General features: G+C 39.3%; 4 protein-coding genes across 6 annotated transcripts; all 4 read right to left on the reverse strand.

The window, feature by feature from the left end:
- Positions 1-496: 496 nt before the first annotated feature.
- LOC117481603 (synaptogyrin-3-like) lies at positions 497-6,876 on the reverse strand. Its single transcript, XM_034129345.1, has 4 exons — positions 6,376-6,876; positions 4,773-5,007; positions 4,143-4,288; positions 497-2,105 (listed from the first exon to the last, which is right to left on the reverse strand). Exons 1-4 carry the CDS (start codon positions 6,478-6,480, stop codon positions 1,878-1,880), a joined length of 714 nt encoding a protein of 237 aa, XP_033985236.1. The 5' UTR covers positions 6,481-6,876; the 3' UTR covers positions 497-1,877.
- Positions 6,877-7,225: 349 nt separating this feature from the next.
- zgc:136472 (uncharacterized protein LOC678514 homolog) lies at positions 7,226-12,309 on the reverse strand. The gene is made up of 11 exons (XM_034130299.1): positions 12,058-12,309; positions 11,398-11,598; positions 11,014-11,138; positions 10,777-10,914; positions 10,314-10,421; positions 9,580-9,705; positions 9,304-9,501; positions 9,095-9,215; positions 8,226-8,407; positions 7,652-7,741; positions 7,226-7,524 (listed from the first exon to the last, which is right to left on the reverse strand). Exons 1-11 carry the CDS (start codon positions 12,239-12,241, stop codon positions 7,441-7,443), a joined length of 1,557 nt encoding a protein of 518 aa, XP_033986190.1. The 5' UTR covers positions 12,242-12,309; the 3' UTR covers positions 7,226-7,440.
- Positions 12,310-14,768: 2,459 nt separating this feature from the next.
- si:dkeyp-75b4.8 (lipopolysaccharide-induced tumor necrosis factor-alpha factor homolog) lies at positions 14,769-19,063 on the reverse strand. 3 transcript variants are annotated; one of them, XM_034130170.1, is made up of 6 exons: positions 18,980-19,016; positions 16,991-17,136; positions 16,599-16,764; positions 15,940-16,032; positions 15,622-15,829; positions 14,769-15,516 (listed from the first exon to the last, which is right to left on the reverse strand). In XM_034130170.1, exons 3-6 carry the CDS (start codon positions 16,735-16,737, stop codon positions 15,411-15,413), a joined length of 546 nt encoding a protein of 181 aa, XP_033986061.1. In that variant the 5' UTR covers positions 16,738-16,764; positions 16,991-17,136; positions 18,980-19,016; the 3' UTR covers positions 14,769-15,410. The 3 variants fall into 3 exon arrangements, with proteins under 3 accessions (XP_033986061.1, XP_033986059.1, XP_033986060.1); XM_034130168.1 differs by lacking the exon at positions 16,991-17,136 and having other exon boundaries at positions 18,980-19,063; XM_034130169.1 differs by lacking the exon at positions 16,991-17,136 and having other exon boundaries at positions 18,788-18,980.
- Positions 19,064-20,658: 1,595 nt separating this feature from the next.
- On the reverse strand, positions 20,659-26,156 carry pdia2 (protein disulfide isomerase family A, member 2). Its single transcript, XM_034130460.1, has 11 exons — positions 25,822-26,156; positions 24,993-25,208; positions 24,386-24,519; positions 24,137-24,274; positions 23,670-23,786; positions 23,384-23,509; positions 23,070-23,264; positions 22,357-22,477; positions 21,414-21,592; positions 21,170-21,304; positions 20,659-21,083 (listed from the first exon to the last, which is right to left on the reverse strand). The coding sequence occupies exons 1-11, from the start codon at positions 26,096-26,098 to the stop codon at positions 21,027-21,029; spliced, it is 1,695 nt and encodes a 564-aa protein (XP_033986351.1). The 5' UTR covers positions 26,099-26,156; the 3' UTR covers positions 20,659-21,026.
- Between the last annotated feature and the right edge of the window lie 305 nt (positions 26,157-26,461).

The following is a 26,461-nucleotide window of genomic DNA, read 5'->3' on the forward strand; positions in this document are numbered from 1 at the left end:
TCCTTATACACTTTTCACCCTTTCTATCCAAGGTTTAAAAACACAAGATCTAGGTGTCCTGCGGGGACTTAGAAAGTATTGAAAGTTGATCAAACTGTTTAGTGTTAATTGAACCATGGTGAAGTCTCAGGTTGGATATTCGACATGGATTCATTCTGAGGCAAGCAGCATCTTCTTACTCAAGTTGAGAAAGTTGGCAGTCAGAGGATGCTAAACACACAACCAAGACGTTATGGCTCATGACCAAAGAGTTTTGCTTAGGGACCATCAATAAATGACCATTTAAATGACAAAATGTCTATTTTACTTTCAAAACCTCTCTGCCCACATGTTATGGAAGATACTGAAACGAAATTGGACCTGGTCATGCTGAGTTTTCATTAACATATTTATATAGAATAGCCTAAAATCCATAAATTGAGTTGTAAAATGGTCCTGTCTAGAAATACAATGCCACATTGATTTGGTACAAGTGGGTCAAATGACATGGAAGATATTGAAAGGAATCAATATTTTTTATTAACAAACCAAAGAGTTATAACAACAATATTCACATAAAAAAGAAGCATTAGGACCCCATTGTAAGAAGTGTGTCTTATTTGTCCAGTATACATGTACAATGCTGTATTGATTTGGAGTCACATGGTCAACAACGATCGTTTTTCTTTTAAATCTGATATTTTATGACCTGTCTATTTTTTATTTTACTATCTTTGTGAAGCACTTTGTTACTTGAAATTTAAAAAAGTGCTATATTAAATAAGATGTTTTACAATCAAAAAAGGATATATCTGCATATACCCTGTTAATGTCTTTCATCATAAATCGCTTAATCCAAAAGTTCTTTAGGGTTAATTATTAAAAATAGCTTGTCATGGTCCTCCAGCAGATGTTGAGTAATATATAAAACACATACTTGGATCTGGGTGTCAATACATAAGCATATTAAAATGAGTTGCTCGCATTGCAAGAAGCAAATATGACATTATTTAAAGATTACAGGAACAAAGGCAGACTCACAGCTCTGATAGCGGTGGTGGATAGATTTTATTTTTACATAATTAATTTGACCACTTCATCATATCACAATAAAATATTGAATCACATGAATATTTAACACTGAAACCGTACAGCATTCAGAATGCATTAAGCTGTCTTGCCTTTATTTTCTTGCCAAGAAAATATAAGGATTTCTGCCGCCCCTCGCTCATATCCAAGCAGTCTATTTGTCAAGCTGCCTGCCTTTCTTGAAACAGCCAATCAAGTGCCACATGTCTGCAGGGCAGCTTCTGATTGGGCGGACTGACTGAGTAGTAAACAGTAGCTACACAGCTTCACTGTCCTCAATACTTCCTTCACTAAATACTTTGTATCCCTTCATAAGGCAGATGAAGCATCATCACTGATCTACATCTAACGTTACTCTGCACCTCGCCGTATGAACATGCAGTCAGGGTGTGTGTGTGTGTATGTGTGTGTGTGTGTGTGTGTGTGTGTATGTGTGTGTGTGTGTGTGTGTGTGTGTGTGTGTGTGTGTGCCTCCAGGTGTGTATACATTTGTGTTTCCAGGTGTTTATATCCAGTGGTGAGTGAGTACAGCTGTGTTTCCGTGCATCTATATCTGTGTGTGTGAGTGTGTATGCATTAACAGAAGACAGTATTCTCGACACACAGAGTTACAACTATCTAAGCTGAGCCAGCAGTTGCCATGGTGAAAATAGCTCATACATCGTCACATGACCCTAAATCTCGCCAATCCCATGAGAGGGTGGAAAACCATTTATCAGCGAGGCAGGAAGTAGTCCGTGCCCGCGTTGTACGCATGGGTGTATGGTCGTACGCAGTGTCACTCAACACACACCTCTGTTTGTCTGTCTCTAGAAGGCAGGGGCCACAGGTCTCTGCTGTGTGAGCTTCTGGGGGTCCAGGGTCTCAGTGAAGGGCGGAGCCTGATAGGGGTTAGTGGTTACTATGGTAGCTCCGTTAGCGATAGGGTACGGTGTGGCTCGAGCGCTGCCCGCGGGAGGCTCCAGGTGTTGCCATGTGAACAAGTTTCTGTTGCTTCCGGTTAAGAAGCGCCGCAGTGCGCTCAGGGTCAATACAGCCTGTTAGTAACACACACACACACACACACACACACACACACACACACACACACACACACACACACACACACACACACACACACACACACACACACACACACACACACACACACACACACACACACACACACACACACACACACATTATTAGAGGATGTTAGTTACACATTGATTTGTATTAGAAGCACATCATTATAGTTACAGACTTTTTAAACGGCAGCTAGACTAATGCTATGTTAAAAAGTGCATACTAACACAATGTACATAGTATGTAGTTCCATCAACTGCATAGTATGTAGATTTTGTGTTTTTGAGAAATGCAAGAATGTATACCAGATTAGCAGGATTTTCAAATATGAGACATGTATCCACAGGACAAACTTAATCAGAATGCATTGCAGCTCTACAGACCGGGAGCAAATACAATTATAAACCAGTTGGATAAAATCATTACAAATGATAGCAAGTGAGTGAGGACAGTTGGAAGAGCTCATATACATTTACTGTAGAAAAAAAATATATAAATTCATTGTAATTCAATCAACGGTAGCTCAGACTTCAGACATGGAGTCATGATTGATACAGTCATGAGAGGAAGAAATATGGCTTGAGTTTACTTTGATGTGAAAGTCTGCTGGTAATGGCACACAATTTAATCAATTTAGGGGGCAGTGTAGAGTACAAAAATAATGAAAATGTAGTTTGCAGTATGTTAGTATGTTAGTATGGGATTCTGAACACAACCTTAGAGTCTACAATTGTTAATTAGCACTCAAACAGAACGCTGAGGCTGACAGGAATGTAATTACTTTTGGTGATAAAACAAAGTGATGAAAAAAATGTCTGATGATGGCAGAGATGAAACGTCAGAGGTTTTTACCAAAGTCACTAGGATTCATCCTCTAAAGACTATCAATCTCTGTATAAGACTTAATGGCAATCAATCCAACAGTTTTCATTTGCAAAATCAGGAGACTCAAGAAGCAAATTCAAAAGGGCATCCAAACGGCTCTCAAAATGCTACGTATACATCCTCTTCGGAAGAATATTGAAAAGATTTGCCGCAGAACTATTGGGTTAAAAATAGTCTTTTGTGACATACTGTACATCCCTGAAACAATTACAGTTCAACCTCTCCACATCCTCTGACAGTGAGATGAATGGCTGCTATTGGTTTGGTGGTCAAACTGTTTTAACAAGCTCTATTGAGTTGTCAATGGATAATAAATCAGTTGACAATGTTCTCTGGGATATTTCTAAACTTTCTATTCAAATCTCGCTGAGGGCAGCTCTTTTATAAGAACACCCTGTCCCCACAGTATCACACTGTCACACCTGGAAACTGTCACAGTCTGACCTGCTGGCTACTGAGCAGCTTAAGGGCCTTGCTCACGGGCAGCTTTATGGTCGTAATGGAGGACATGAAAGAAGCACTGCTTTTACACTTTGCCCACAAAATGTATCCTGCTGGTCAGTGGATCAAACTCTAAAAACTATAAACTTTAGGGCACCACTGACCCACAAAGTTATGACCATGTTTTGGTTATAATAAAGACAGGGTAACTACTTTTTTTCACTTCTCTTCTCCTAGCAGAATTGAATTGAAAAATAACATAATTCAGTTGTTGAAGCCCTACTCTGAATTTGTCAGTTATACAACTTAACTACTATCACTGAAGTAAACGTGACTCCGTGAATGTGTGTGTGTGTGTGTGTGTGTGTGTGTGTGTGTGTGTGTGTGTGTGTGTGTGTGTGTGTGTGTGTGTGTGTGTGTGTGTGTGTGTGTGTGTGTGTGTGTGTGTGTGTGTGTGTTAGGCTAGAGAGAGGGTGGTAGGGCTCTTTGGTAGGAGCCTCTGCTTGTCCTCCATGAAGGTAATGCTCTTAAATGTGTTCATTGCCAGCAGACACTGATAACCCTGAAATACACACACATATACACAAACATGATGATGATGATGATGATGATGATGAACACATTCACACATGTATGAAAAGAGAGATGAAAGGTTTAACACACACAGGTATAAGCATACAGACCCAGGTCAGGATGGAGAAGAAGCAGAAAGCGATGGTGGCTCTGGCGGCGTCGGAGCCTTGGGCCAATGGCAGCTCGTCTGGAGAGGTAGCCTGCCACTGATTGGCCAGAAAACAGAAGCCAACAAACCATAGGAAGCTGGCAAGACCTGAAGGTGTAAACACGGGGGTACTTTTAATGTATGTTTTCATCAAAACATACCATCAGTACCAACATTTTAAGTAGGGTACTATTCATGTAGGCTTACTCATTACTACATTATTGGACTACAAATATTGATACAATAACATGAAGGAAAGTATTTATTTTAGCATGACATAATTCTTGTTTCTTTGAAAGGCTTCATATATTGAAACAATCTAACAAATATAAAAAGCTTAAAATCTGCAAATGTTTCACACATGTCTAATGTACTTCTAACACATTTCTCTTTTTTTGTTCTTTTACATAACAATGATTAAACAAGTTTAAAAAATGTGTCAAATCATTCCAAGGGACCCAAACTAAGTATAAAGTGGTAAACGAAAGGAAAATACTGAAGTACAAGAATCTTAAACTTGCACTTAAGTAAAACACTTCAGTACATGTACTTAGTAACTTTCCTCCCACTGTATTTGTGTGCGTATATTTACCAGAGAAGACGAGGTCCAGCAGGACAGCCCGTCTTCTGTCCTTGACGCTGCTGATGGAGGGGAAGTAAACGTCCAGGATCAGGAAAAAGATGCTGCCGAGGAAACAGGCCACGCCTATGGTAACACCAAAGTTACAGGCGTCAGCGTTGTTGTTGAAGACGCATAGCAAACGCTCGCTGCCGATGTTGATGTAGCCCTCGTTCACGATGCAGCTGAACACCACCATGGAGAAGACCTGCAGGGGAGACACGTGAGGGTCTTTATTATTGTAACAGGAGGAAGAGAATGAACTCACACTGCTCTATGAATGACTTTCATTCCCCATACACGCCACACATCTCACACACCATAGACAAACACTGGTCCTTTTCAAGTGTTTGTGAGATGAGAGTCATTTCCCCAGTAATTGGCAACGTTTTACTGATTTTGGATTCATTGTAAGCATTGTACACTGGCTGTACACCAAATGTTCATTCAGTTTGGTGAAGTAGAGATTACCCAGAATTTGTTAAAGGGTAATTTCACCTAAATTACAAAACATTTTGCCACATTCAATTATATAAAGGCTAACACACAGTTTCTGCTTTATTTGCAGAAACATTAAGATACCCATCAAAAAAAAAGTTTGGTTACTGTGGATAATCCACAGAGCATAATATCAGTAGTTATTAGAAACAGTATTTTGCATAGAAAATAGAGAAAACTCTTAGTTATGATTTGTGGATCATGCTAATGTAATATTGACATTTTACTTCTACATATTTCAATAAATACATTTTTCAAGCAAAACATTTCCTGTTGCATCACACTGCTTGCCGTTGTCTTATGATAACATTACTATTTGGGGGTTTTGGTTTGACATAATAAGCTATTTGTTGATCATCACCATTGGATCTAGGACATTTTGGGTAATCTTTCACTATTTCCCATATATAAATTAATTTCATTGTAACACAATTAATTGCACTGATTGGTTCTGTAATACGTTTGTTTTTTCTTATCTGAATGCTTCCACTCAACTTGATTTTGTTTGCTAAGGAGCACTGACAAATTGGCTAGGACAAACCATTGTGAACAGAATTGAGTCAAAGAAGAAAGATGGTTTATTGTGTGCTTCTGTTTCCTTGCTTTGTCTCCTTTAAAACCTAATTGTTCCTTCAGTGCACATTAAACGCTGTGTGGTGACTCACATCTGCACAGTATCACAGACAGTAGCGAGAGACACAGAGAGGTGTTACATTCTGGTTAGAGGGCATTCATATCCAAAGCGTTCACATCTAGACACAAAGAGGCTCCAGATAAACATATGGTAATCTGACGCTGCTCCTGGAGCTCCAGCCACAAGCTGCATCACTGAAATCATTTTTTATTTATCAGACAGACCCGGCACAGAGATTCAAAATACAACAATAAATACCGAGCATTTTATTTAAAATACATAGACCGACTAATGTATATGAATAATAACCTGATAAAAGACACCAAAGCACAGAGCGAGAGACGGAGACATTGTGAATGGGAGACAGCGTTGGGAGGGGGGTGCAGGTAACGATAGGCCTGTCCATTGATGGCAACCCACACGTTGCAGAGAAGGCTTACTTACCCACGACATCAGTCTGAGCACTGTCCGGGGATGCGTGAAGAATGCGACCGGATCGAAGGTGACGCTGCCGGCCTTACCGGCTCCGTACGCGCCCGCTGACTCCATCCCTCCGGCTTAGTGCAGCCTGGCGCCCGCAGAGAGAAGCAGAGGAGTCGGTGCGAGCTGCGCGGAGCGTGCTGCTCAGCCTCCGAGTGAAGTCACACCGCGTCACCGAAGGACAGACCGCAGAACACACTGGCAATTACCATTATGGGTTTTTATTCAATTCTGACCATTGCTTTGTGTTCAACCTTGTTTCATTTATTGTTTTTTTTTTGGTTTATGTTTTTTTTTTAAATACTGTTTTGAAAGGAAGACGCCCCCTACAAGTGGATAGATAGCCTATTACATGCTTGCAAATGCATAATGCAAACCAAAGTTCCACAAACCTGTTTATTGTTATAATTACAGAAGGGCTAGTTCGATAGACTATTAATTAACATTGATTCATTCTCAGTGGAACCATATCTTCATAATGTTATCTTCTTCATTTGTTTAACAGAATAATCTCGTGCAAATTGAAGATTTTACGCAAAACTTGTCATTCAAATTGATTGACTTTTTGCTTTATGAAGAGATCTGTCCAATGGTGAAGCAGCATGGCTGTATGTCAGTGGGCATAACCCCAGTGACTTCCTCTTACAGTGACGTCAGGTGCAGAGCATCTATAGGCTACTTAATTTTTTACAGTGAAAGAATACCATTAATGTCAACGTTTTGTGTGTATATAATGTATGATGTTCATATTTTTTATATTTTCTTGAACACAATAAAATCAGAGCTATGAACTGAAGCATTTATTTTTATTTTATTGGATCTTCAATGACAGCTTGGTACATAAAACTGATTTGTGTTCAGAGAGTACTGACTAAAAGGTATCAGACAATCACATGCACGCGAGCACGTGCACGTGAGCACGTGCGCACACACACACACACACACACACACACACACACACACACACACACACACACACACACACACACACACACAAACACACAAACACACACTCTCTTTGTTTCTGTATTAAAGCTCGTCTTTGGTTTGGTTGGCTTGTTTTGCCTCTTCAGCTTTTGCGGCCTCAATGTACTTCCTCCTGTCCTCATCCTCCTGGAAACACAAAGAAGATAAGTTTATTCTTAACTTGGATTAAAAAAGAAAAAAGACAGCTTCTTAAACTCACAGCCGCACAAAAAACTGCAGTCATGTTGCTGGTGTTTTTGGAGTGATATTTTACCTTCACTCTGTCTTTTTTGGCTTTCTCCATCTCTTTATCTAAAAACTTCAGCAGGTCCTTTACCTTCCTCTTACCGTTGTAAACCACCACCTGACAGTAAACACAGACATCATACAATGAACATTTGTACGTCTATATATGTCCCATTTTCCCCACAGAGCAGAGATAACACATACAATCCCATATCGTTCATAAGTCATTTGAACTTAAGTGCCTTTTTATGCAGAGGACATAAAGCGAAATATTACAATATACAGCATATCTCTCCTCATTTACACACATGTGTACTGTCAAATCCTCCAATTTATATATTGAAACAGAGTTGGTGATTATATTTGGCACAGAAATATTTTTGAATTGGGACAAACTTATTTTTGGGCGACAAGATTCAACATCCACAAATATACAAGCAAATATTTATTTGGAAAAGGGAGTGTGGCTGCTAGAAAAAATCAATTACAAAGAGATAATCCAGGCCCGAACTAAAAATGACAATGTGAACTGCTGCTGTTTGATCCAATAAAATATTGATACGATTCATAAGAAATTACACAAAAATATATAATTGACTCACCCGTTCAGCATGTAGAGCAGGGAACAGGCAGAGGGATGGGTAGGCGCCCTGCATTGACATGTGGATGTCATTGGCTGAGGCATCTATGCGAGCGACGACCACGTCCTCTCGCTCCTTCAAGGCCTCGGCCAACTCCTCCCACAGTGGAAACAGAGCGTGGGACTCAGGACTGTAGGGAAGATCTGAAACACACATTTATTATAAAGACATTTTTAGGAAGTGTCAAGTTAGATCAGCTTAAAGAAAACAACAAAAAACAGCAGATGATAAAAAGCAGTGTGATGATTCCAAGATCAAATTACTTCAAGGGGTCAAGTGATTATTTTTAAACCTACATTACCTAAAAGTTATTCTGGCAAATGTGTTAGCAAGCAGTTTAATATGCACAGTACCCTTTCTGCAGATATACAAAAACATAACCCTTCATTAGGAGTCGTGATTCTGGCCACCCTCTGAATGTAAGTCAAGTGTTCGCCCTTCTTTTGGCTCTGTTATTGGTCTCTTCCATCTCTTGAGTTAACAGCTAAAGGCTCCATTACGAGTTCTTTGCTGACCTGACAACACATGTATAGGAACTGTTAACAACTACAAGGTAGAAAAAGTGTTAATAAAAGTAAATTGAACTCTACGAATTAAAAATAAGCTGAAAGACACTAAAACCCTCATAGAGCTGATAGTAACTTGATACAATAAAATGTTGAATACTCCAGCTTTAAATTGATGTTAGACGTACTTACATGTAACCTAAATGTTCCACTTTTGAACCTCATTAAGCTTAGTATTAAGTATCTAAGTGTCTTTTTACCTGTACATATCTAAAAGTCCAAGTTTACTGGATAGCTTTTAACTAAGAAGGTTTTTTTACGTACAGAACATGACGAAAACAGTGTTGTCAGGGTTAAAGCCCACTTTCTCCAGAGTCATTCCCACCAGCTCCTTCACCGGCTGTGTGTCCCATCCTTCAGGTATCGGCTCACTCTGCATCTTAGGCTGTTTACATCAACACAAACACATTTAAATCACAACACTCTTTCCTTCAGTGTCCATGTATCACACACCAGGTGAGGTTGAAAGTTACCTTAGCCTTGCCGTCTAGGTAGGACTGGCAGAACGTTTTTATGGTCTGTACATCCAGAGTGTCAGAAGGCAGGTGATAGGTCACATGGTCTGTAAGGTTGACCATCCGTATGAGAGGAGCCTCAAACTCCCGAACACGGAAGTACTCCATCAGCCTGCCGTTACGAGGCTCATCCACGTTCACCCACACAAACAACATCTGAATAAAAACACACGCAGAGGTGAAGTACTCCATCTTCTCATATGTGCTGATGTTAATAATGTGTTTGGTTTCTACCTTTAACCTGAATGCTTCTGCAGCGCTGTTAAAAGCAGAGTGGATCTCTTTAAAGTCAGCAGAGCTCGTGTTGACGAACAGGAGGGCATGGTTTAACACAGGTGAAGTTAGTATCTGAGTGGATGTCTGCAAGAGAGAGAATAGCATAAATACATCAGCATTAACAATATATGGTTATGTGGTTTTTCATAACAAATGAATGAATACAACGCCACAAAATGTCTTGTTTTTTAATGTTATTCCTATCAAGTTACATTACACTTCTTATATATGCAAAATAACACTACTTGGTTACCAACACCAAAAATGTCTTGTTGGTTTTCAAGTGGAATACAATGTGCAAAAATATCAAATTATTAAAATAAATCAAAATTTCGATTTAAAAAAAGACAGTCTTTGTTATTTTGGAATTACCCATTATTCTTTTTTTAAACATGCTTTTCATCCTATTGTACTGTTCCAATCTCACGGATGGGTTGTATTTTTAGGATGCAGTTCAAACAACAAAATCCACAAAATAAAGTGAAAAGTCTGGCCCTATGTACAGGAAAAAAGACATAAATTAACTTCAGATTTTCAACCTAAATAGATAGTTGAACCTGCAGACCACAATCTAACAAATAACATAGGACAGAGAGTTTAAATAAAAAATAAAAAGCCTAGAGAACATTTCCAGACCTGGGAGTAGAGCAGTTCGACAGTGTGAAAATGATGCCATGCGTCTAATACTCTACCTGTCCGGTGTACTCAGTGGCTGGCTCCATCTGGTAGACGGTGATAAAAATGATCAGCATCTCTTTAGATGTCTCAGGCATCATTTTGTAAGCCTGGATGAGCTTAGACTGCAGCAGACACACACACAACCACAAACACACACACACACACACACACACACACACACACACACACACACACACACACACACACACACACACACACACACACACACACACACACACACACACACACACACACACACACACACACACACACACACACACAACACACACACACACACACACACACACACACAAACACACACATGGGTAAGAAGAATGCAATGAAATGAATGTGTTCAGCTTGATATGATAGGTTAATTATTTAAATCCCATCTTTTGCATCCAAAAATAAAACAGAGAGACACAGACCTATGCAGCTGTATTTCAGGGGTTAGTGTCTAGGTTGTGTTTAAAGTACCTTTTTGAACAGCAGTACAACATCATGTGTGAGACCATATTTGCTGATAACGTCATTGTTCTGTGTCATAGCAAAGTTAATGTCAGGAAGGTCGGTCGCTGCAGCGTAAAACATCTGGACGTACTCGCTGTTCAGCTCCTACACACACATTCAAAACACACACTTTGTTAGTCAGACAGTTGGATAACAGTCGTGACTCAAATGGGAAGCCGGTAAATCAAAGCGATGTTTTTTTACCTTGAAGAATCCAACCACCGTCAGCTCCTCTGAGGCCTCTGATTGGCTAAGATCAGCGATGAGGTCATCAGCAGACCCAGAGCGCCTCTTCAGCCAGGTCAAGATAGAGGCCGAGCTCTGAGGAACTTCATCACAATCACAAATCATTTTAAGGTTAATATGAAATAACAATGCCTAGAGCCGGTTACTATGGCCAAACAAAGAAAGAAAAGAGATATGACTGCAGATGAAAAAACATAGAATAAAAGTGGTACTGTACAGGCACATTATCATAAGAAGAAATCACTGCAATCACAACCCTGTTAGTTCCTAATTAACCCTTGCTTATCTTATATAGGCTAATATCAATGTATCTACAGTATTAAGGACATTATTTGGACGTACCAGGACAGGGTACAGGGTTGAGTTTATCTCCAGAAATGTAAAGCAGGATTGTGGCGAAGCCCGCCACGTTGAGTTCTTTGGCCAGCTCTTTCTCTTTTGCCACATCCACTACAGCCAGTTTGACCTCTGACCCCTTCAGCTCTGCAGCAGCACCTTCAAACGCTGCTGAGATACGATGGCCTTCTCCAGACAGAGGAGCGTCTACACACACAGGAACAGAGACACAGAAGAAAGATTGATGGCAAATATTGCACTTTTTACTTGTTCATAAAACTAAAACTAAGAATAAGACATAAATGCATTGATAATTTAATGATATAACATTAAGTTGAATCTGTAATAGGCATGTAATATTCTGCAAAATTACTTATTTAAATGTTGGTACTTCGAGTATATTTTGATACAAATACTTTAATATTTTTGAATGGAGGATTTTTTCACTGAGATAAAGAAATATATATAATGATATAACGAAATATCTGGGTACTCATTCCACCACTGACACAGTAAGAGTAAAATGCCATGATATACTGCAGTTTTGACCTTGAGTGTTGCCCGAAGACAGTTACAAAACATTTAGTGGGTGTCATTTGAATGCTAACAGCCTTTATAAACATATAGGTCAAGATCAAGCTGCATGAGTCTTTGTGTGGGACTTACAGAAGTGCACCAGCAGCTGCTTATATTTCCTCAGTGCCCTGTTGAAATTCCCTTTCTTCAGCTGTAGAACGCCATTCTCCTCCAGGGATGATTTGTCTGCCTGTCGGTTGAGTTGTTCGTCAGCGGCGACAAACGCACAGAGACAGAAGGCCGTCAGCCCGAGCAGCAGCAACAGTTTCCTCATGGCGCTTCACCTACAGACTGACACACCGGACACTGGAGACAATCTTTACAGGGAAGGTAAGAAGGGAGTGGTGGAATTAAGTGTGTGTGTGTGTGTGTGTGTGTGTGTGTGTGTGTGTGTGTGTGTGTGTGTGTGTGTGTCAGTGCTGAGCTGGTAAATGTGAATGCTATTGTTATCTGCCGACTAGACCCACCACCAGTCTGTAGCTGATTAACTTCCCTATCTGAGCCCTGCTGTATCCCTGCTATTGGCTGCTTTTCATATCAAGTGTATCACTAATATCTAGATGTCCTTTGCCTAACCCTGTGTTAGCCTCGGCAAGGTCAGAATGGAAGCACACACACTCACCATACACACACACACATCATGCAAAGATCACCACAAATGATACAATAATAAACAACGTAACAGCTTTGGAGTAGTAACTGAGACCATTTTTTATTTCCTTATCAACATGATACGATCATACGTAATAATATAACAATATTTTTAAAAAAAGTTGTCAGGGTTACTGAGCATGACACATCATTACAAGAGGTAGGAGCAGGTGTGTTGATCAGTCCTGCATTAGAGTGCATAGATTCAACAGCAGAGGCAGCGCACATATCCTTCAACCACAATCTACAACTTGTTTTCTGCACCTGGTATTCACATCAAGTCGATATGATTCATAGTTCACAGTACCACAAATGACTCCATGATTCACTTTCTTGCAGAGGATTTGATGGGAAAATTGACAAATAACTCTCATTAGTTTTTGTCTGGTAAAGACATAGCTCAGAGAACATAGTGCACAAAAATGAAAGTATAAATTGTACGACCCTTCTGACAAATCGATGTGGCAATTTAATCGACAGATCTGTAAAGCTGAGATTCTCCACAAAGAATCGTCCAAAAGCACAACGTAAATCGTTTGTGTACCAGACATATGCTTATATGTTTCTTAGAAATAAGTCACATTCAGGATCAAAAAACGAATCAACCTAAGAAATCTCAGTCAAATATAACCGAAGGACAAATTGGTTGACTGATAAACTAAGACGAGGCAGCCTTTTAGGAGATGGTTTTCCAATCTTCAAGACAGAAAACAGCTAGCTAGGCTCTGTCAAAAGGTAAGTACACGACTGAAAAGCTTGTGTGTTTCTCAGCTTCTAATAATACAAATTAGGAACCTGTCTTTATGAGTAAACTTGTAATGGTGTAAACATTTTTTTTTAGAGTAGCCAAAAAGTATTCTTTGATATTGTCTTGTGTATTAAAAGTTCTGTCATTAGTTTGAGTTGCAGCAGTTTGCAGTCCTGTGTTAATGTTTGACAAAAGATTAAAAGCCCTGCGCACCCACACAGAGTGTTCACTCATTCCCTGTCCTAATAAGAAGAATAAAGCTTTATACTTTTGTGTTTTTACTGCCTTATATGTTGAAGGCAATCGTCTGTGTGGGTTTATCTCAGATGTGCAGGACCTTTAGAAGAAAAATTAAGCAGAACAATATTGTAGCATTTTAAGTAAATGTGTGTTTTCTAATAGGCTTTGTTTGCTTTAAAAAACAAATCACGGCGTTCAAGTCAGGACAAGCCATCTCCTTCATCTCTAAAGTAAACATTCATTTAAGCTATATTTACATTTAACAAACTCATATAACACATATTTAGTTTTTTTGGTATTTAAATAAAAGAAATACATTTATCAAACATGTTAAAATAAAATATAAAAATGGTTGATGCCTCTGTACCTGACGTCCTCTTTGTCATCATTAATATCCTCCGTCTAGTCTTTTGTCCGCACTCTGTAATGTTGTAAACTTCTAAACACGTGTTAAAATGGTAAAATGAAAAACATAAATACATTCTTACAAGGGTTCTTGTCTACTTTTTACGTACATGACATTCTTGTGTGCTGTGCCCTCAAAAAAAAATATATATATATATCTCAAAGTAGGACAATATTAGAAACTGAAAATTAAACATTTTTGGTACAAAGTAATGATTATGGGAACAATGAGAGGCAAGAGAGGGAAACAAATCTGGTGATTCGTTTTAAAGTTTGGGCTAAAATCATTTCTCCCTTGTGTTTATGACGTAAGTGGAAAGGCTTTGCCAGGATGATCTTTCTCTGTTCCATTTCTTCCTGCATCAAAAGTTTGCCAGGAGCAAAAAATGTCACCAGGATAATTTCTCTAGGTGATGTTTTCATAGTAAAGAATTCCAGTAATGTCAACACTTAAAGGTGGGGTAGGTAATTTTGGAGAAACCGGCTCGAGATCGCTAGAATTTGAAAATACACAGCCGGAAAAAATCTGCCACTTCCTTACAGAGCCCCTCCTCCAAGACACACGAACGTGCACATGACCAATGAGGGCACGAGATAAGTTTGTGCACAGATGGAAGGCTGACAGGCAGGTAGGCCATCCAGTTATTTTAGCCGGGCCGGCTAAAATGACTGGTCGTGCTTTTTACAGTAGGCTTCCACAGATGACATTTTTTGATGGATTTTTTGTCAAAGCACTTAAGATATTCATTGCTATCGGGATGTTAAGAGCATTCCAAGGAATATAACAACAAGTGTATCTCGAGCCGGTTTCTCAAACTTACCTACCCCACCTTTAATATTTGTACTATGAGTTTAGACTGAAAAAAAAACCCCATTTACAATATCGGGTAGTGATGCCTCTTGTGTTGGAAATTAGAATAATAACAACAAAAACCAGAGAAGAACAGAAGAAAAAACACAAAAAAAATATATCAACGGAATTATTGTTCTCACTTGCCTCTCAGTGCTTCGGTAAATACTGACCTCCTGAGGGTTTACATATGGCAATATGGTCCTTTATAGAGAAAAGCAGCGGTGAGTTTGAATTTCTGTAGATTCAAACTGTGTCAAAGTTTCATAGCAAAACATTTTTAATGAAAAGGTCTATAGAAACTTCTCAAACAGCAAAGCCACTCGTCGGTCCATCCCTATCTTCATTTAGTTATGTATACCTTTTAAACCTCACATATGTGATGATAAGGCAGGGACGTAAGAGTGTATTCTGCTCCCAAATCTACTCTTTCTCCCCTGCGTAGGTCGGGAGGTGTTTTCATTCCTAGACGAATATTATTTATCCTTGTTGTGGGATAAATATTCTATGAGTGGTATTAACAGAGGTGCCTTACTAATCCTGACAGTGTCATCTTGTGTACGTGTGCAGCTCGTTTCCACACTGTGGGCAGGAGTGATGTGCATCTTGTAGGCTTTTTATAGTTAATGGAATCAGACAGCAGCCAAAGACTAACCTGAAACACAAACAAACATGCAGGGACACAACACACAGTCACGTGTTAAAGCAGGTTTATCATTTTGGTGCTGAATACTCATGAAAGTGTGTGTTTGTGTCTCACCCCATCATTGTGAAAATTAAACACATGCACCAGGCGGCCCTCCCAGGCAGGTAGGAGACTTTAGTGGTGACGACGTGGTGGCAGTGAGGGCAGCGCACCACACCAGGCACGTCTCCCAGATGTGTCACTGAGATGGGAACAGGAAGCGGCTGGGTCGTCACGACGACGGGGTGAGAACGTCTTCCGCCGACAGACTGTGTCACACCAACTGGCATTCAGAGAATAAAGGGAGGACAGGAGAGGACGTCAGGGAGAACCGTAATATTAAATATGATATCCCCACACTCAAGAAGAAAAGTACAAATGTGGCTCTCATACTTTGTGTAACTGGGTGGGTTATGACTCCAGTGTTTCTTGTCCTCCTAGGATTTGGCAGCGTCAGGACAGGAAAAGGATTTGGCTGGATTGTAACTGGAAAATCATAAAGAATTATAATTAAACAACAGTTTGCTTCCCCCAAAACAGAGCTTTACCAAAGACTCCCTCATATACATCCCTAAACTCACCAGGTAAAAATACAACTTTTAGCTGCTTCCAAATGTCTCTGCGACACTCATTTGAAATGCTAATGCAGCCAAACACACAGCAGTTGTTGTCATTAATATTTTTGTACTCTGGTAAACATGCGGGCTGGTAAATATTGGGCTGCAATTAAATATATTTGTCATAATTGTTCGGTTCTCTGACCTTTTAAATGTTGATAGTGTCAGCTTAAAAAATAACCTTTCCACCCCCTAATGCTCTCGGTTAGCACCTATACTGTTATAGAAGTTTCAAATGTATCCATCTTGCAAACTGTTAACAGAAATATTAGTTTATGGGTGAAAAATACCCAGGTTTACGCCATACCGAGACAGAGAAACAATAAGACGTATTTTTTAATTTAGCATGGACATTAAGTGTGGATGTATTCTCTGTGCCACATGATGAAGTGTGACAGAAATAAGGAACGACAGAAATTAGAGATTTAATCTTACCTGCTTCTCCATAAGTGGGAGGAGGTGTTGGGGGGTAATAGAGGGAGGCGTTGTAGGAGGGGGGAGGGGTGACGTTGAATGCTGCTGTGCTCAGAGCAGGAGGGTGGAGACGGGACTCCTCATACGAAGGGGGTTCCATCAGCAGATCATCGAGTCAAACAGGAAGCTAGCAACAAACAGAAACAGCAGATAACGCTTACTGCTGGTGTTTAGTTCAGTAAAACCTTTACATTGCATCATTTCCTTTTAACTGGAGTTAAACGCACAGATTTCAATCATGTAAAAGATGACATTTCAGTGTCTGTTGTAAAAAAAAAAGAAAAAAAAGTGTAGTGGTACAAATTCATGCTAGAAGGGCTTTTATTTGAATTTGTGATGTTTTGGGTTCTTACAAGCTTAATTTTGGATGAAGTTTTTCCCTGAAGGTTCAGGCGTATCTCTCAGCAATCATTAGTCATTTGCTCCGTAGTCATCAAGACAATTTAGCTGCCAAGAGACTCAATTCATACGGGAAACAGTATCATCATCTGTCTGTGAACTATGAAGCAAAACCGGTTACAGCATCCCCTCGCAGGGAGTCAAAGTCATGGAGGAGTCAATGAAAACCCAGAGGTGGATTACATCTCAATATACCATATGCACCTTTGAAATGTGGTTTAATGTTAGATACGTGGAAGTAAGATCATTCTGTTATAAAACAAACACTTTTGTTGGGTAGTGTAGGTCCAGATCAAATTGTGCAATCTTTTCAAGGATATTTTTGTTATGAATTGTTGCACCCACTTACATTTGAATAGTCAGCAACATGATGCCATGATTCTCTGTAGTATGATGTGAAACTTGACTCATTGTTATTGGTGGAGGCATATATCCACCACCTGCCTTATTCTTAATCTACAAATAGCATGTACGCAGTTTTAGGTCCACAGGTCATATGCTGCTCTTTATTGTCCTGTGTGTAAGAAGACACTGCACACAGGCAGTGTTATGCTAGATGCAGAGGTGGGAAGTAGTGGAGCACAAATACTTTGTTACTGTACTTAAGTATATTTTTCTGGTATCAGTACTTTACTCCACTACTTATTTTTCTGACGACTTTTTACTTTTACTCCTAACATTTTTAACACAAATACCTGTATTTTCTACTTCTTACATTTTCAAAACAGGCACATTACTTTAATTTTAATCTGTGTTTGGTGGCGTGATCATTATTATTTAGAGTCATTGCGTGCCTATTGATTTCTAACACGATCCGTGTATCCATCATTTCCTGGTCTTCTCCAAAGAAGAGGGACCAATGAAAACTTTGTCACCTCATGTTGCCGTTGTTCAGCATCGAAACATTCATTAGCTAACAATTACTTTACTGTTCTATTAATATAAAGTGAGGTTAGTTACTCTTTAAAACAGATGGTAGTTATGGGTACTTTTTACTTAAGTACATTTCAAAGACCATACTTCTTTACTTTTACTTGAGTAAAGAAGTTTAGTCAGTACCTTTACCAGAGTATTTTTTAAACACAAGTATCTGTACTTCTACTTGAGTAAAGGATGTGTGTACTTTTGGCTAGATATCACAACACACACACACACACATACACACACACACACACACACACACACACACACACACACACACACACACACACACACACACACACACACACACACACACACACACACACACACACACACACACACACACACACACACATTAGATTAGATACAGAGAGAGGTTTATTATGTTATGTTGTATGTATATATGCAGTGTTTTCATTATTGTGTTGATTAATTTAAATGTCTGGATTAATAATCAGAATCCGCAAACTAAATAAAGTTTCCAAACAAATCGGAGTGAAAAGTGCAATATTGGTTTCTTAAAATGTAGTGAAGTAAACACAAGTAGCATAAAATGGGAACGGCAAGTAAACTACTGTAGCAGTAACTAAAAATTGCACTTGAGAAAATGCTGAGTAACAACTCACCACTGAATAGATCCTGATCACTATAAACGCAACACAGTTTACATGTTCATGTAAACACTTTTATATAATAAAAATGGATTTTAACAAACAGTCATCACAGTATGAACACAGTAAGTCATGTGATTCCATGTCACTGCTTCTCCAAAATGTGTCTTTATGCCAAAGAGAAACTTAAAACCAATATTTTCAGCCATGTGAACACACCTGCTACTGTAAATGCAGCCAAGTGACTCCAGCTCACATGGGACGTCTTCTCTTGGGTAAACAAAATACATCCAAAGCCAAAGTATCTGATCCAGCAGGGTGGAGAACCGCCTCAATAACAAACTGTCTGCTACGTGTGCTCCTTCTAATTAAACAGTGTGATGTGTGAGATTTAAAGAGCAGTGGTCTTACCTTAGACACATGAGGAAGCTGGGCTGGCAGGAGGACACTCGCCCCATGTTGGTGACAGTTGTGACGTCACAGCCTGTTGGACCGGTTCTCCTCTGGAATTACAAACATTTTAAAAGAGTGAAGACCAAACCCTCCCCGCCAGTTTCACTTGTACAAACAAACTCAGCCAGTGTTCAGGCTTTCTTTGTAAGATTATGCAAACGTATTCTGTGGTAGCACTTTTTAAACTACATCTGCAACATTTGCTACCATTCTTATAGCAAGACATGACATAGAATCAAGCACATCAGAAAGGTTTATACTTTATAGATTTATAGCAATTTTTTGTATGAAAAGCTAATCATTAGTATCTTAAAATCACAATAGTTGTGTAGAAATAAGGAATACAAATAGATGACCTGTGGGTTTTATATATAGTTAAACATCAGCATTCAACTTAAAGGTCTCCTATTATACTGTTTTTCATCAATATATTATAGGTCTCAGATATATACAAAACATGTCTCTGACGTGTTTGGCTCGAAATACCAAACAGATCATTGCAGCATGCCATAATCCCCTCTGTTTCAGTCCTGTTCCAAAAGTGCTGATTCTCTGTCTTTTACTTTAAATGAAAATAAGGGGCCACTCCCAAAATAAGGGGCCACTATTCTGAATGATTTGTTTTTATTATGTCTTTTTGTATTCATTCATTCAAACTTATCTTGTATATGTATATCTAAGGATGTATAGAATAGTTTATAACACTTTGATGTACTGTAGTTGTAAAAGGGTTCAATATCAAATAAATTGTATTAAAAATCGAAGAAGAAATTATTAATACTCAACTCATTATCATTAATTGTTATTTTATCATTTTTATTTTCAGAGTGGAATAGTTTTATGGCAGTACTTTATTTCAAAATCCTCCCTTTTTTATATATAATGTGACAGTGGTGATGTCAAGGCCCTTTCACCTTTCAGCCAATCACATTCATTGTTATCTTATTTTCTATTTTTTCTGACTTTTTAATGTAAAAAAAACCATTCAGATTTAACAATAGTTACCAATGGAAATTGGACTTATATTTAACCTTTCTTTACCCTTTTGTAAGCTCTAAACATGTAGCCTACCATACAACTATTATGTATTACATTTCCAGTTTTTCTTTTCATTAACACAGATTGTTATTATTTATCATCTATGATTCACTTTGTCAATATTAAACATCTACTTGATGGAAAAAAAAGCTCCCATTTGGTGATCCTTTTACATTTTCTCTATCATGAAATGGACAATTTTGTGTTTCATAGAAATATGGATGACCATGAAATGTGGTACAGCCATTAATGCTTCTGAAATGATTCATGAAAACAACCTTTCATCCAGAGCCACCCTCGGGTTATTCAATTATGTGCAAATACAACTGCGTGCTACGTCAGTCTCTTGTTCTTTTGCAATCTTTTGTATGTTCTTAAAAATGCTCTGATGCACCTCCCTCGATGAGTCAACCGCTATTTACAACTCTTGTCTGTCTTGTGGATGTCACTTCAGAATGAAAACACAACTTTGTTTCTGTCCTTCAAACTACTGCACTTTCTCTCTTTGCTTTTAGCCCCCCTACAATTTCACCTCCTCATCTTTAACCGCAAATATATTTCTATTAATAATGTCCCTAATTAGTTGACACTTGCAGAAGTTCTGATATTGTAGACTTTAATGGCACAAGTGAACGCTTCTGATTAATGTATCACATATTAACTACCTAGTACATGTATTTATGTATGTTATTGTATCACTCAAATGTCATCTGACTTATTACATAGAAGGGTTAAACTGTCATTCCTGAGAACTTTAGAAAGATTAAATGTAATATTTACACACAGTTTTGTAGAAAATCAAGTTTTGAATCAAACCAAGCCTTATGACAAACCTAACCGGAGTTTAAAGCTCATTCAAAATAGTCATAAGTACATCTTCATCACATGATTGTGATCCAAATTAATTTTATCATGACAAATTGGAATGTGCTAGGTTGATTCTGATTGGCCGAAACCCAGAGTGACATCACAGCTCATCCTTAGATGTGTTGTTTGTCGGTACCTCTGCAGAATCATCAGCCTCCTAGAAGAGAGGAGGAGGAATGGGAGGGTGGTGAGAAGTTTTATATTTAAGGGAGAAATATTTTAAGTAGCTGAAAAAATACAAACCTCATCAACAACGACTTCTCCTTCGTCGTCATCCTCATCTTCCTCATCATCAACTTCTTCCTCAGGCAACACTCCTCCATCATCCAGGAACTTAGACATTGTCTCCAGATCTCTGTTTCCAGTGTAGTCGACCACCTGGGAGAAAAAGAAGAAACAAGAAATAATCAAAAGCTCTTTACAGGAATAGCAATAACATGGTGTCTGTATGCAGAGTTTGTGAAGCTGGACATGTGCCAGTTTGTACCTCTTTGCCACCAGCTGGGAAGTATTTGAGTGTTGGGAATCCCTCAATGGAAAGAGACTCCACCTCGTTGGCCGTGGCATCCATCTTGGCTATGATGAGGTCATCTTTGTCGGCGTACTTTTCAGCTAGCTCAACCCAGATAGGATCCAGGCTCTTACAGTGTCCACACCATGGAGCATCTATATACACACACACACACACACACACACACACACACACACACACACACACACACACACACACACACACACACACACACACACACACACACACACACACACACACACACACACACACACACACACACACACACACACAGAGTTAAAAGATGAAATACATATCTAGTAACACTTTTAACACCAATGTGTCTCCTGAAGTCTACACACATATCTCCATGCTTTATTCAACTTTTTTCAAACTAGACACATCATTTTTGCATGGACCTAAAGTGGCTATTCTCACTTGTGGATCTAAGAGCGCCATCTAGTGGGCCATGGAGGTAGTGCCAAATGATAGGGTTCAATTATTATTATAATTATTGATAATATACAAAGCTAATTATTATCATATCTTTACGCGCTCAAGAAACCACATCATTGAACCTCAAACAAAATGTCATAGAGGCAATCACTAAGCATGTGCTGAAGAAATAAGACCATTAATACATTTTGTCTTACAGATTTGAATGTTGGTATTAATACATCGGATCTCAATTTTTCCTTTATGGTTAAGAGGCAGCATCAACTCACTGGCTGTTTCCTCAGTCAGTTCCTTTGGGGAAAGTATTCAGAGACAGCCGGTGTTTCTTAAGGAGTTTCATTTGATGAGTTGATAAACACTCAGCAAAGGATTAATTAAAGCTCATCCCTTTATGGTTGAAAATGGAAACGAGAATATATCTAAATTCGAGATTGACTTTTCCAGTGCAGGTGAAGTGACTTACAGAACTCCACAAAGACGTTTTTGGTCGGGTCCAGAGCAACAGACTCGAAATTCTTCGCCACCAGGACTTTGACCGGCCCTTTGTTCCAGTCCTCTGGGATCTCCTCAGACTTAAAGTAAGGCTGTAACATGAAACAAAAACAGATTATTATTTATTAAAGGTCACCTATTGTGCAAAATCCACTTTTTCATGTCTTTTATACATAAACATGTGTCCCCTCTGTGTAAAGAGATTCTGAAAGATTCGCTCACTTTTTGTCCTGATCCATTTATATAAAAACCTGTCTGAAAATGAGCTGGTCAGATTTTGGCCACTTTATGATGTCATAAAGATTTTTTGGCTTGTGTAACCATTAGCCAATCACCAACCAAGGTAACACCGCCCACCTTATCACCTGAATTTCCTCCTAGAGCACCATTGTGTTCTTTTTAACCAAATATCTTGCAGAGTTGGGAGTGGCCCCTTATTTTGGGAGTGGCCCCTTATTTTCATTTAAAGTAAAAGACAGAGAATCAGCACTTTTGAAACAGAGGGGATTATGGGATGCTGCAATGATCTGTTTGGTATTTGGAGCCAAACACTTCAGAGACATGTTTTGTATATATCTGAGACCTATAATATATTGATGAAAAACAGTATAATAGGGGAGCTTTAAGTTGAATGCTGATGTTTAACTATATATAAAAAAGTGTGTATGTGTGTGTGTGTGTTACCTTAGCAGTGCCTTCCAGAACGTCCAGGCACAACTGTCTCATTGAGTTTATGTTAAGATCCCCGGAATCAATGTTGAACTTCTTTCCCGTCTCCATGTTGATGATACGAGCAGTCGGGGCGTCTTTCTCAGACACACCAAAGTAATTCAGCACATGCGTCATGGCTTCTGTCACGTCAAGAACAACGAACAGCATCTACATGACACAGGAGACAGGAGGTTCAAATACGTTTTTACATCTTTCAGCCACTGACCTTCTTTCAAAGACACTCTCCACTCACACACAGCATCAGCATAATACACACACACATTTACCTTGCCCTTGAACTCTTTGGCAATGGTCCTGGATTCGTCCAACAGCGCTGTCTGACTCTTCACAGAGGAGTTGATGAACAGCAGGTTGTGAATTTTGATGCTGGAGCCAAAGATCTTATCTGCATTCTGAAAACACACACATTCATACAGTGTAGTTACAGTATAACAACACATTTCATTTTAGGATTTCAAGGTATAATTGTGTGTTTGTGTGTGTGTGTGTGTGTGTGTGTGTGTGTGTGTGTGTGTGTGTGTGTGTGTGTGTGTGTGTGTGTGTGTGTGTTACCTCCTGGCTGAATGGGACGATCAGCTCCATGCTGTTTTCCTTTATGAAGGCGGTCAGATTTGTTTTGTCCAGCTTCCCTTCTTCTGACAACGAGAAATCTGCTCTGCCGTCGTCAAACTACACCAAACACACACACAAGCACATATTCAACAGGGGTCATGGAAGGAAAAACACAATAAATAAATAATGAATTAGTATTTCCTTATGGTTGTTTTGCATCTAATGTGGATGTTTTGTTTCTGAAAACAACTGAAACCATGTCATTTTTATAAATCAAAAATACTCGAGTTAGAAATCCCTCTCACAGAAGTCAACATCAGCTAATATTCAGACCTTTCTATCCATGTGAGGACATTTGTTCCTCAGAAGATACTGTTTGCACTAGATGGCAGCAAAGCTAATTTGTTACAGCTTCTATTAAACACTTGACTCAGTGCCCCTCAGTTAGTGTAATAACATGTTTGTACCTTTTTGAAGAGCACCACCGAGTTGGCCTTTACTTCATACTTCTGGAAAACCTCTGGAATCGCTGACACAGCAAACTCAGAGTCAGTGAAATCAAAAGCGAGCTCCTTGAAGACTTTGGCCTCCTCACTTTCCAGATTCTGATATAGACATAAATCAACATGTAAGTATGAATGTGAAATAAAATGTAAACATAATATGGGAAAACAATTCTTTTTTATAGTAAGGATGGATAAAATAAATTAACTTACATCAAAGAATCCTACAACAGTGATGTTATGTGAGTCGATGAACTGAGCTGCAGAGTCTGCAGAGTCGAGCACGGGAACACCGGGGCCGGCACGACGCTTCAGCCACTGCACCATTCCCTCTGCTGTCTTCTTACCTTAAACACACAGAAAACGCCCAAATAAGCTTCTTCGTTAACACACAGACATCACAATGGTTGTCGATGTTATCTTTTCATTTCTGTAAAGTCAAACATTAAAGGCACAAGAGACAATTCATCGAAACAGACAGCTTAAGGCATGTAAAAGAGAGCAGACAGGTTCAGCAGTGATCAGATAAAGTAAACACACATGGCTGTTCAGCGCAGTTAGTGATGACGTCGGCACAATTGGTTGTGAATCTGAAGAGCTTTAACAGTCAAATCTGCAGTTAGTTCACAGAGGTTTTAATTAAGTAACACAATTGTGTATCCTGAGTTTATCCTTCTCCTTGATACTCATGTGATATGATAATTGACATTTGCATATAATAGTATTTCTTGTACTTCTTTGGCAATGTAGATTTGTGATCATTTTTGCTAATGAAGTTTATTTGAATGTGTGCATGTTCCTGTGTCTGTGTGGTGTTTACCAGAGAAGTCGAGGGGCTGCTTTCGGTCTCCGTTGATGAACAGTTTCAGAGTTGGAAAACTTCCGATTTCAAACTCATCGCCCAGCTCCTTCTCCTCTATGACGTCCACTTTGGCCAAACGGATCCCTGCAGCCTCCTCCTCCTCTTCCTTCAGCTTCCCAGCAGCCTCGGCGTAAACAGGCTCCAGCTTTTTGCAGTGGCCACACCAGGGAGCATCTACACACAAACACAGACAGTTAATCTCTTTATACAGCATGGAGGAAATACTGGAAATCAATAACCAAAGCAGCAGACAAGCAGCTGCTCCACAGGCCTCTGTCTTGTCCAGTATTTTGTGCTGCTATCACATGAAAAGATAAAAATGGAAATAAGCTGCTGATAGCAACAATGGCAGTTTGCCTCGGCCTTAATCCAGTTTGCTCTCTTCCTTGTCGTGACCTCACCACTCGCAGTGCTGAGCTCATCTGTGGGAGAGTTTAACCAAGAGAGCATCTGGACATGAGAGGCCACGTGTTTGTGTGATAACGCCTCATGGGGGCTAGATCAAAAGACAGTGATAAATATTCTTTCCTCGAGGTCGCTTTAGTAAGTTATTCCTAAAGTTTTCAGCCTTTGTTTGCATGTCTTTTTTTTAGGAAAGTATCCATTCTTGACACCTTTAAACACAAAATTGTTCAATGTCAATACATTTAGCCACTGATTTCGTTTGTGCTAATAGAACAACGATAAATGTAATATGTGTTCTCTCAGGTGGAGAAAAGAATGTGATGAAATGTACTTGGCACCATATAGATTATTTATCATTAATGGATCATTCATAGCTACTCACAGAACTCCACCAGTAGATACTGATTCTCGCTGAGAGCTCTGGCAAAGTTGTTGATGTGGAGAATCATCACATCTGTGTCCTCCTCTATCTCTGTTGTTTTCTCTTTCTCTGGTGTCTTTTTGGTTTCCTCCTCCTCTGCTGAAGTCTCCTCCGTTGACTCCTTCGATGTGTCTTCCTGTGTTTCTGCCTGTGAGGGCTCTGTGTCGTCGGCCCGGCTGCAGGAGGCCCACAGCAGCAGGCCCAGCAGAGTCAGGGACAAAAGTGTGTGCGTCCTCATGTTGGCGTTTCTGCTCTGGTACCTTCGCTCAGGTGTGGAAACCCTAAATACATGTGTCACTGAAAGTTTGCACCTTTATCTGTTTAAGATGCAGAGTGTGTGTCAAAATGCTACTGGCCTTCCCTCTTATCCAATCAGACGGTAAGCCTGCAGGACACACTTGCCAGTTTAAACCAATGAAATGTTGCCCTGTAGATTCAGAATTGAGCAAACGAGAGTGACTGTTAAATAACTGTACTGAGCTCTCCTTCCTCTTCCACTTTTTTTGGACTATTTTATTCATTTTGACTTTTAAACCCAATCACCTACCAGGTGGAAGCATGTATATGTGTATACTTATTTAATTTTAACTTTTTATCAAGG

This window comes from Trematomus bernacchii, unplaced genomic scaffold, assembly GCF_902827165.1.
Source record: "Trematomus bernacchii unplaced genomic scaffold, fTreBer1.1, whole genome shotgun sequence".
Lineage (NCBI taxonomy): Eukaryota > Metazoa > Chordata > Actinopteri > Perciformes > Nototheniidae > Trematomus > Trematomus bernacchii.